This window comes from Stegostoma tigrinum, chromosome 2 (genome assembly GCF_030684315.1).
Source record: "Stegostoma tigrinum isolate sSteTig4 chromosome 2, sSteTig4.hap1, whole genome shotgun sequence".
NCBI classification, from domain to species: Eukaryota; Metazoa; Chordata; class Chondrichthyes; order Orectolobiformes; family Stegostomatidae; genus Stegostoma; species Stegostoma tigrinum.
Window position 1 is genome coordinate 127,873,855 of NC_081355.1, and position 12,322 is coordinate 127,886,176.

General features: G+C 39.7%; 1 protein-coding gene across 7 annotated transcripts in view; it reads right to left on the bottom strand.

Annotated features, from left to right (window-relative positions):
* Positions 1 to 12,322, bottom strand: part of arhgap12b (Rho GTPase activating protein 12b) — a 238,944-nt gene that overhangs the window by 142,000 nt on the left and 84,622 nt on the right. For all 7 annotated transcript variants that reach the window (XM_059639246.1, XM_059639243.1, XM_059639245.1 and 4 more), the window contains exon 3: positions 6,808 to 7,065. In XM_059639246.1, the coding sequence (XP_059495229.1) occupies positions 6,808 to 7,065 (258 nt within the window). The remainder of the gene's footprint in view (positions 1 to 6,807; positions 7,066 to 12,322) is intronic.

Genomic DNA, 12,322 nt, shown 5'->3' on the forward strand with positions numbered 1-12,322 from the left:
TATAAGATACAAAAATCATGGTACCCCAGTATGCTTATCACAAGGTATAGCAAGTAATTAGGAAAGCTAATAGAATGTTATGGTTTATTACAAGAGGGATGGAATTATGAAAGTAGGGAAATAATGTTTTAGTTAAACAGGGCATTGGTGATTCAGCCCGTATCTCACAGGGTGCATGCTGTTTCTTGTGCAACAATTCAGTGCTAAAGGTCTCTGTATGAAAATAAAGGGTTGTCCTTTTATGAGGGAATCCTAGAATCCCTGCAGTGTGGAAACAGGCCATTCAGCCACTCGATTCTGTACTGACCCTCCAAAGATCATTCCAGACATGGGAGAATGTGCAAACCCTAAACACCACAGGGTGGCACAGTGATTAGCACTGCTGCCACACAGTACCAGGGACCCAGATTCAATTCTAGCCCCAAATGACTGAATGTATGGAGTTTACACAATCTCATGTTTGCATGGATTTCCTCTTGGTGTTCCGGTTTCCTCCCACATCCAAAGACATGCAGGCTAGGTCGTTAAGTCACGGGAAACGCAGGGTTGCAGGGAAAAGGGTACAGGGCATGGATCTGGGTCTTCAGAGAGTTGGTGTGGACTTGATGGGCCAAATGACCTACTTCCATAATGTAGGGATTCTATGAATCCAGTAAGTCACCCAATGCTAAAATCAAACACGAGTCCCTAGGGATAACGAGTATAGGGAAGAGACAAAGGTGATGTCCAAAACAAGTTTGGATTATGACATAAAAATCCACATGAATGAAATGGGTCAGGATAAAGAAAGAAATAAGATGAAGATCAATCCAACAGAAAAGGAAAGTAGAAAAAATACGATGTTGAGAATAGAAGGTTGCACAGTGCCAAACTGAAAATATTATGTTTATCATCAAGCTTTCATTAAACTATGTACTAATAAGAATGTGATCCCTGATGACTTCTTTTCTACTGTGAGCCGATATGAAAATCATGAAATGTAACTTCTGCGTCTCTATCTACCTTCATTTATGCTTTCAAAGTAAATGTCTATTTCAATCAACCTATTCAGACATGTTACGACATACTGCTGGAATAAATGGGACTTAAATTAAAGTCTCCCGGCTCAGAGATATGGACATTACTGTTGTACCAGGACAGACCTCAAAACATTCGTATGTTAATTAATTGTTTCAATTTAATAACACAGGTGACAGCCTATTTACAGGTTAACTACGGCAATGCCTTGACCAATTAAGAGTCAACTTGCCTAGTTTAAAATGTAAAAAGTCTGATAGTGAAGTGTTATTCATCAATAATTGGTGCATTCTCTGTGGTACCACTTCTACCAGAGTCCATCCAATCAACAAATTCCTCTCAAATAGAATAAATGTGGTAATGGGAACTGCAGATGCTGGAGAATCCAAGATAATAAAATGTGAGGCTGGATGAACACAGCAGGCCCAGCAGCATCTCAGGAGCACTGAGATGTTGCTGGGCCTGCTGTGTTCATCCAGCCCCACATTTTATTATCTAGAATAAATGTGGATTTTGGCAAAATTACACGAGAAGTGCAAGATGCCAAATTTTAAGAAAATTGATTTTTTCAGCAATTATGTTTATTACATATTCATAATTCACTCTCTCCATTCATCTCATCAGTACTTTTGCATTATTTCTTGCTTTTCCTCAGAAAATGTATTGCCTTACATTTCTGCACATTAAATTCCACCTCATTCTTTCTAGCCCTCTTAACTTGGCTATGTCCTTCTTCCTGTTGCCACAGCTTCTTTTTAAGATTCTGGATAAAACTAAAACACACGATTTATTGCCCATCTCTGGTTAGTCTAAGGGGATTAAAAGTCAACTGGTGTGGGAGTGGAGTCACATGTAGGCCCTGCAAAGTTCACTTTAACCTATTAACCTAGTTCTGTCACATATGAAGAAGTGGCAATTTTTGAGGTGCCTGTTCATTTATTAGTCCAGATATAACCTCTCAATAAATAGCTAGACTTTGAATGAATTAAAACTGTGCCCATTTTCTGAGTTACTGAATTCAATTTCATACTTCAAGAAGTGGAATTTTACTCAATATTTTGGTTGCTAATCCAATACAATAGCCATTAGGGTACTGTACCCCCATATCCAAACCAAAGCATGTACATACAGGAAGCAAAGTGTCAAAACTTACATTTACATTTTGAAACTTAAACTTAAACTCAATCATTTAATTATTAAATATTTGATTATACTCAACTGTGACTAGCAAATTTCTAATTCATGGTAATGTATAGCTGCCTCTTATAGGTCCTATAGGGCAGTGGTAGTATCCAAACCTCCAGAGGGCCTAGATTGAAGTTACACCTGCCCAGAACATGTGTCATAACATGTATAAACATATTGATTAAAAATAATTATAGTTGCACTTTAAGTTTATATTCATAGACTTATACAGCACAGGAACAGGCCTTTGGTCCAAATCATTTGCACTGACCAGACATCCTAAATTGAGCTAGTCCCATATACTTATCCACGTGCCTTTTTAATGTTACAATTGTACCAGCCTTCACTATTTCCTCTGGCAGGTCATTTCATACAAGCACCAGTCTAAGCGTGAAGAAGGTGCCCAACAGGTCCCTTTTAAATATTTTCCCCTCACTAACGCACCCTAGTTTTGGACTCCACCACCCTGGGGAAGTGACCTTGCCTATTTACCTTATCCATGCCCCTCATGATTTTATAAACCGCTAAAGTGAAAAAAGCCCCAGCCTTTCCCTATAGCTCAAACCCTCCAGTCCCAGCAACGTCCTAGTAAATATTTTATCAGCCCTTTCAAATTTAACATCTCCTACAGCAGGGAGACCAGAATCGAATGCAGAATTCTAAAAGTAGCCTCACCAATGTCCAGCACAGTCGCAAAATAACCTTCCAACTCCTAAACTCACTGCACTGACCAATGAAGGCAAGTGAGCCAAACACTTTCTTCTCCACCACGTTTACCTGTGACTCCAGTTTCAAGGAATGATGTACCTGCATACGTAGGTCTCTTTGTTCAGCAAACACTCCTCAGGGCCCTACAATTAAGTGTGTATGTCCTGCTCTGATTCACCTAAACAAAATGGAACACCTCACATTTATCTAAATCTATCTGCCACTCCCCTAACCACTGGCCCATCCGATCAAGATCCTGTTGTACTCTGAGATAACCTTCTTCATTGTCCACCACCAATTTTGGTGTCACCAGCAAACTTGCTAACCATACTTCCAATATTCATATCCAAGTCATTTATATAAATGAAATAAAGCAGTAGACCCAGCATCGATCCTTGCAGCACACCACTGGTCACAGGCCTCCAGTCTGCAAAACAACCCTCTACCACCAGCCTATTTTGTATCCAATTGACTAGTTCACCCTGGATTTCATATGATCTAACCTGGCTAACCATTCTACCACGTGGAACCTTGTCAAATGCCTTGCAGGAAGTCCATGAAGCTAATGTTTACTGCTCTGCCTTTATCAATTTTCTTTGCCACCTCTTCTAAAAACTCAGTCAAGTTATTGAGATACAATTTCTTATGTACAAAGCCATATTGACTATCCTTAATCAGTCTTTGCTTTTCCAAATGCATGCAAATCTGGTCCCTCAGGATGCCTTCCAACAACTTAGCCACCACTGACATCAGGCTCACCAACCTATAGTTCCCTGCTTTTCCCTTACCATCTTTCTTAAATAATGGCACCGCATTAGCCATCCTCCAGTTTTCTGGCACCTCACCTGTAGTTGTTGATGATACATACATCCCATCAAGAAGCCCAGCAAACTCTGCCCTTAGCTTCCCAAAGTTCTGGGATACACCTGATCTGGTCCAGGAAATTTATTTAACTTTTTGCTTTTTAAAACATCCAGCACCTACTCTTCTGTCATGTGGGCACTTTTCAAGGTATCACTATTTCCCCAAGTTCCTTAGCTTCCAAATCCTTCTCCACAATAAATACTAACACAAAATATTCATTTAGTATATCAGCTATCTCCTGTGGTTCCACACATAAATGGTCTTGTTGATCTTTTTACCCTTAATGCATCTGTACAATCTCTTTGGATTCTTCTTAACCCTATTTGCCAAAGCTATCTCATGTCTCCTTTTTGCCATCCTGATTTCCTACTACCCTTATATACTCCCCTAGGGATTCATTCGAATCCAGCTGTTTATACTTGACATATGCCTCCTTTTTCTTGAACATAGCCTCAATTTTTCTAGTCATCCGACATTCTCTGCATCTACCAGCCGTGCCCTTCGGACTAGCAAGAACATACTATGTCTGAATTTTCACTATCTCATTTCTGAAGGCCTTCCATTTTCAAACCATTCCTTCACATGTTCCACAATCAACTTTTGAAAGCTCCTGCCCAATACCATCAAAATCGGCCTTACTCCAATTTAGAACTTTTACTTTTAGATCAGATCTCTCCTCTTCCATCGTAATTTTAAAACTAACAGAACTAGGAACACTTGCCCCGGAGTGCTCCCCCACTGACACTTCAGTCACTTGCCATGCCTTATTTTGCAAAGGAAGATCAAGTTTTACTGTACTTGGTACATCCACATATTGAATAAGGAATTTTCTTGTACACATTTAAATTTCTGTCCATCCAAGCCCTTAACATTAGAGCAGTTTTTGGACAGTTAAAGTCCCCTATCATTACAAGCCATTATTCTTACAGATATCTGGGATCTCCTTATATTTCCTTCCCAACATCAGGCTGACCACTGGGACAGACGGGGCAGGGTGGGGGGGATGATGGGGGAACGCAGTACAACCCTAACGAGGTGATCATGCCAACCACCTCAAAATGCTACCCCCACCCCACAATCCTTCCTACAGTACCATATCCCAAAACATTAAGCTGCCAGTCTTGTCCCTCCTGAGCCAAGTTTCTGTAATAGCTATGATATCACTCTCCCATGTTCTCAACCGTGCCCTAATTTCACCTGTCGGCCTCTTGCATTGAAATAAAGATTTTAATTTATGAGTCTTACCTTACTCTGTGCCACGCTCTTGCCTGCCTTAACTATTAAACTTGCACCCCCTATCTACTGCACCAGTCTCAGACTTCTCTCTTTTGGTCCCACACCTCTCCCTTACTGGTTTAAGGTCTCCAGAGAAGCACAAGCAAATCTCCCTGCCAGGATATTAGACAGCTTTCAACTCAGGTGCAATCCATCCTTCTTGTCCAGGTCACTTCTACTCCAGAAGAGATCCCAATGGTCGAAAAAATGTGAATTCTTGCCCCTTACACCAGCTTCATTCATCTGACCTCAACTGTATTCCTACTCTCATAGCACATGACACCAGGAGAATTCAGATATCATTATCCTTGAGGCCCTACTTTTTAACCTACTGCCTAATTTCCTACACTCTCTCTGCAGAGCCTTGTCCCTTTCTCTACCTAGGTCACTGGTACCAACGTGTACAACTACATTCTGCTGGCCTCTCTCCCCTTTCAGAATTTTCAGCACCCATTCCAAGACATCCTTGACCTAACCAGGGAGGCAATGTGTCATTCTGCTGTCTCACTGATGGCTGCAGAAATGTCTGTATATGCCCATGACTACAGAGTCCCCTATCACACTCGATCACTTGGAACCTGATATACCCCTCTTTACTGTACAGCCAGTCAGGGTACCAGCAACCTGGCTGCCAATGCTATAATCTCCTGACAGGTCATCACCCCCTACAGTATCCAAGTAGCACACTTGTCTGAAATGGGGAAAGCCGTAGGAAACTCCAGAAATACCTGCCTTCCTCTCTTACCTTTCCTAGTGTTAGCCCATCTACCTGACTATATCTGCAGTTTTTCTAGCTTCCTGAAAGTGCCAGGCATCACACCCACAGCACCTGTAAATTCCTCTCTGCCTCCAACTGCCGCTCCAAACAATCCAATAGGATTCACAACCAGACTATCCATAGGAACATTTAAGCACATTCTGATCTCCCACATTCAACAGGAGGGGACATCACATCACTAAAAGTCATCCCTGTCCCTTTTAACAATCGACAGAACCAGAAAATACCTAAAAACAAGCACAACACACTCTGCTCAAAAACTCAGCGATAGCACCATCTTACTGCTCAAACTTAATATCTAGCTTTTATATTAAAATTCAATTGAGACATCTCAGTAAAACATTAAAAAACCCTCTCCCTACTCACTAGTATAAATCTTATGGATTTACAAAAATACATTAAGTCTTAAAATCAAACACTTAACTGATCAAACTCTGTAATAAAGGTCATGAACATGTTGTTATCAAGATATCTATTTTACTTGTAAGAATCATTTTTAGCACCTTTTAAAAAGAAGTTCCATAATTGTGATTACCTTTATTTGAAGAAACTTAACGAAATGGGTACTAGTTGTTAGCAGATAATGCCTGCTGTATCTGCCAGCTGCAAGTGCTTTAAAAGTAGTCGGGGGTTGTCTAAAACTTGCTGTTGGAGCAAACTGACTCACATTACAAAATTCTACAAAACAACTACAAACTTGGTAATCTCACTTGAGATTTTTCAAAATGGCTAGAGGAAAATATCACATTAGTGCAGCTGTTATGCTCTTATGACTTGATAAAGCATTAGTAGTACATCATTCTGCCACAAATCAGAGTCATTATTACTAATCTCAAAAAGTTACATGCTACTTATAACAGTCATCCACAACAAATAAAGTGCTGTTTTAATCTAAACAAAGCAAATAATAAGAACTTTTATAGATAATAAAACATAGCGATAATGATCGCTAAATTACATTTTCAAATGCAAGTACTTACTCCGTGATTTACAGAATCCCCCTGGCTATCGTGCTCTCTATTTACAGAATCTCTGGTCATTCGGGGTGGTTTCCAGCTTCTTTCTTGTGTTCCCTTGTTGTAGTAGTAAAACCGTCCTGTTGCATCTTTGTGCACCTCCCATTCACCATGGATTTGCCTGGGAGGGCTAGTGGGAACTGGGGGTAGGTGCGCTAGAGTTATTTTCAAATCTTGCAAATTTGCGTACACTGGAGACTCTGGTCTTGCAGGTGGCATTGTCTGCAAAAGTTAAAGCAATATCTTTTAATGAACAAACGATAATTTGAATTACCTATACAACTTGATATATGATCCTACTTTAGGATCTATGTAACAGGCATTAAAAAAACACTTTTTTTTGCCATTTATTTTCAGTTTGATTATTAAGCAATTTTCCTGCTCTCAACGTTTTATCAATTAAAATCAATACTATAGTAATAACATTAGCAAGCCACAATTCTCATATTAAACCTAAACAATCACCCAGATAAGAAACCTTGTTCCAATATTTGTTTTGGCATTTGGGTGATTTTAAAGATCCCATTTTAGCACAGCAAAGAACTGAAACTACGCCTTTCCACTTGAGATACTACTTAGCATTAAACCAGGCAAGGAGCCACAGCACAACTGCTATTGCTGCAGGATGTAAATAAAGCTTTTGCAGATCTGATGATCTCTGGCTGCTCCTTCTCCCCCCAAAGAATGTGTCTATGTATTATTATAATGATAAATTTGAACTAGTGATTTTCTACAGCTATAACTCAAACAGCAGACTTTGTCATCAAGATGTTGATGAGGTAACAGTGCTCACCTTTACTTATGCATAACTCAAGCAATTTTAGGCATGTGAATGATGTACAATTAAACATGGATAACCAAATGCTGATTTTACACAAATTGTTTGATTATCCCGCCTCACCACTGAAATGCACTGAATGGCACACACAGGCAGAACCAGGTACCATCCACAAAAGAAACTACAGCAGCAGTGTTCAGGGATGTATAAACTCTCCAAACCTCCTTCAAAAGCATTTTTCAACTCTGTAACTTCTACCACCCAGAAAAACAAGAACAGCAGGCAGAGGAGCTTGACCAGCTTCAAGGTCTCCTCCAAGACACACAATAACCTGGTCTAGAACAATATCACCATTACTTTATTGTCACTGGAACAAAAGCCTTGAACTCTGTTCCTAAAAGCACTCACACCATATCAAGTACAGTGACTCTCTGTCACCTACAAAGTAAATTCTAATTTGTACTCCTTTATCAGTCTTTGTACTGTTAACTGTAATATTCTCCAATCTGATCAGTTAGAGATACACACTGACACTTGTTCTTCTCATTTAGGTCCGCGATTCACTACTTGCCTGACTGAGCTATTAGTTCATGTAAAAAAAAAGAGAAAAACCTAAAACGTGTAAGGCCAAGGCTAACTCATGCAGACACTGTTGAATGGTCTGAGGCCGCAAATTATAATCAATAGCAATCATATGGAAGGATTTTGTCATGAGGAGCGATAGAGGCTTTCCTTCAAACCTTTGTCAATTTCGCCAACAGCAATCAAACATACACACCATAAAAGGGAGTATTTGAAAGTTGTACACATGCTAAGCCTTAAAATTAACTAATCCCGAGCAGGTAGATAACTCTTTACATTTGATAATGAAATGTCAAAATTAAACAGTTTTAGTAATTTAACGAAACTACCGATTCATAGAGGAAACTTTAGATGATATTGAACAGAAACCATAAAAACCAAGAAATTAGCAGCAAGTGAATTTTTTTTGTTGAAACAGCCAGTAATCAACTAATTACCAATGCCGGAGACAGAGGACTTTGGAAAAGGCAAAAGAAAAGACTGCAGGTGTTGGAAATTAGAAATAAATCAGAAATTGCTGGGAAAACTCAGATCTAGCAGGACTGACTGGACTCCAGTGACCCTTCTACAGACCTGAAACATTAACGGTGCTTTCTCACCACAGATGCTCCCGGACCTGCTAAGTTTTTCAAGCAATTTCTGATTTGATTCTGGAAAATGAACTTGCTTGGCAGAATGTCTGCAGTCAGCAAAGCAGAACTCCATTTAAACAATGTCCAAATTAATAGCTGTGCCAGTGAACATCACTTTAACTACAGATAAAGACAGCATTCATGCTAACTTTACTGTGAGATATTTTAGAATTGAGAAGGCGACATTTCTGTAATGTGCATTTTCATTAATTGCAACACATTACAGATCCACCTGGCTAATAACTCAAAATCTTTATGTACAACTATCTTTCATAGAGCACCTCTGACATTTGGTCACAGTTCCCAATGAATCCAAAAGATTGAACTCAGGAAAATATTAGAACGGATGATGAAAAATTTGATCAGTGGTACATTTTTCAGGAATACTTTAAAACGGCAATGAAGCAGGGAATGAAATTTAGAAGCAGAGGAAGACACAGCTAACGAAGGTAGGAAAACAGCAAAATGTATAACAGAGCTAAATTTGAGGAATAAGGCCAGGGAAGGAGTTGAACATGAATATCATCTTCAGACCTGTGAATACAAAGCTATGAAAAGGGATAACAAAGTGTGGAGCTGGATGAACACAGCAGGCCAAGCAGTTCCCATTACCTCCGAAACAATCTACGAAAACGGCATTAGTAAGGTTAACATTTTGGAAGTAAGAATACAATTGCAACATTCAAACCACAAAATTAAAAATTTCCTTTTATTGTTTCATCTACAGCATGCAGAAAATAATCTTTGATAACAACAGTGATACAACACCAAATCTTGCAGTGGAAATACTTAGATATGTTCACTTTATAAGAGGTGCAAGGTGGGGCTGTGCTGGGGCCGGGGTGGGGTGGGAAGCAACTGGGCAGCACAGTGACTAAGCAGTTAGCACTGCTGCCTCTCAGTATCAGGGACCCGGGTTCGATTTTACCCTCTCACGACTGTATGTTTTCCCCATGTCTGTGTGGGTTTCCTTCAGGTGCTCTAGTTTCTTCTCAGTTCAAAGATATGAAGATTAGGTGGATTTGCCATTCTGAATTGCTCATAGTGTTCAAGGATGTATAGGTAGGGTGGGTTGGATATGGTGGTTACAGGGATAGGGGGTGAGTGTGGGTGGGATGCTCTTTAGTGGGGTCAGTGTGGAATTGTTGGGCCAAATGGCTTGCTTCCGTACTGTAGGGATTCTAAGTTCAATTGTCCAAGCTCTTTATTTCCAATCTGTAGTTGTAGTACAGTTTAGCTAAACTTGCTCTAATAGCAAACAATACGTCAAGGTGGAATTTCAACTGATTACAATTTAAATTACAATGGTGTTCATTACCATTATTTTACTAGTGAAATGTATTCAAAGTTAACATTTCAACAAACTTCCAGACTATTTGCACACAAAACCAAGCTTATAAATTCTGAATTGGTATTGCAATTCTACCAGTATTGCAATATTGTAAGGACTAGAAACATTTCCTTGGAAGTAAACCACAAAAATTAAGAATTAATTTCTTTTAAAACTCGAGTGAAAAGTGGGAATATTTATGCAAGTTCATGTAACTTTCGCAGAAGCTAGATTTCTTCGAATGATCCCTTGGCATCAAGTGTCTTTGCACTTCAAAAGAACTAACTTTATAAAAACAAAAAGAAATGCAGATGCTGTAAATCAAGAACAAAACCCAAGTTGCTGGAAAAGTTCAGCAGGTCTGGCAGCATCTGTGAAGGAAAAAACAGTTAATATTTCGGGTCTGGTGACCCTTCCTCAAAACTAAATTTATAGTTAAGCTGCAAATTATCACTGAATTGAGAAAAGGGTACTGTGGTGTTTAGGCCTCCAGTAGCCTAAAGAGGTATCTCACTCTCTCTGAACGAAAAGAAAATAGCATTTAAAGACTCTGGAAACAAAAACTTCTCAATCAACCAAGACCAAGGTCCAACAGAGCACCTACCAGACTGAGGATCCTCTGTGGTTTACAATGTGAAATCATCATCAGAAACCAAAAAACTGAGAACATTATATCATCTAACCTTGTGCGATACAGTGGGTTCACAGAATTTGCTCCTTCTTGCTTATGATTTCCACTAATGATATTTTTGCAGAACTGCCTGTCCTATTTGTGAATGATATTTAAAAGCAACATAATTTAAATCTGTAGCAATTAGTTCAGTAACAAAATATTAAAAGGACACATTTGTTATAATAAATGCATTTTATCTTCTTGTTTATTGGTAAAAACTGCTAACAGTTTCTTTTATCTTAGTGGTCAAAAATCAGGCAAATTTACCAGGTTAGTGTGTAAATTAGCCATTCATGCAGTTGTGATGACTAATGGAATAGTGGGGCTTGAAATTCAGCGCAAAGGTTTTGGAGGCAGGCTTGGTGCAAGACTTTGGAATGCGGACAATGTGAGATAAGATCTGGAGTAAGATCAATTAGTAAAGAATAAAAGAGGCAGATAACCATTTTTTTGGTAATGTAAAATAAGATGGCAACAAAAACAACGAAATCAAGAACAAAATCAAAAGCAAATCCTACAGAGAGAGTAGTACCCTAGATAAATAATTTTTATTAATGACTTGGATGAGGGGATTGAAGGATGGGTCAGCAAGTTTGCAGACGACACAAAGGTCGGAGGTGTCGTTGACAGTATAGAGGGCTGTTGTAGGCTGCAGCGGGACATTGACAGGATGCAGAGATGGGCTGAGAGGTGGCAGATGGAGTTCAACCTGGATAAATGCGAGTTGATGCATTTTGGAAGGTCAAATTTGAAAGCTGAGTACAGGATTAAGGATAGGATTCTTGGCAGTGTGGAGGAACAGAGGGATCTTGGTGTGCAGATACATAGATCCCTTAAAATGGCCTCCCAAGTGGACAGGGTTGTTAAGAAAGCATATGGTGTTTTGGCTTTCATGAACAGGGGGATTGAGTTTAAGAGTCGTGAGATCTTGTTGCAGCTCTATAAAACTTTGGCTAGACCGCACTTGGAATACTGCGTCCAGTTCTGGTCGCCCTATTATAGGAAAGATGTGGATGATTTGGAGAGGGTTCAGAGGAGGTTTACCAGGATGCTGCCTGGACTGGAGGGTTTATCTTATGAAGAGAGGTTAACTGAGCTCAGTCTCTTTTCATTGGAGAAAAGGAGGAGGAGAGGGGACCTAATTGAGGTATACAAGATAATGAGAGGCATAGATAGAGTTGATAGCCAGAGACTATTTCCCAGGGCAGAAATGGCTAGCACGAGGGGTCATAGTTTTAAGCTGGTTGGAGGAAAGTATAGAGGGGATGTCAGAGGCGGGTTCTTTACACAGAGAGTTGTGAGAGCATGGAATGCGTCGCCAGCAGCAGTTGTGGAAGCAAGGTCATTGGGGTCATTTAAGAGACTGCTGGACATGCACATGGTCACAGAAATTTGAGGGTGCATACATGAGGATCAATGGTCGGCACAACATTGTGGCTGAAGGGCCTGTTCTGTGCTGTACTGTTCTATGTTCTATGTTCTAT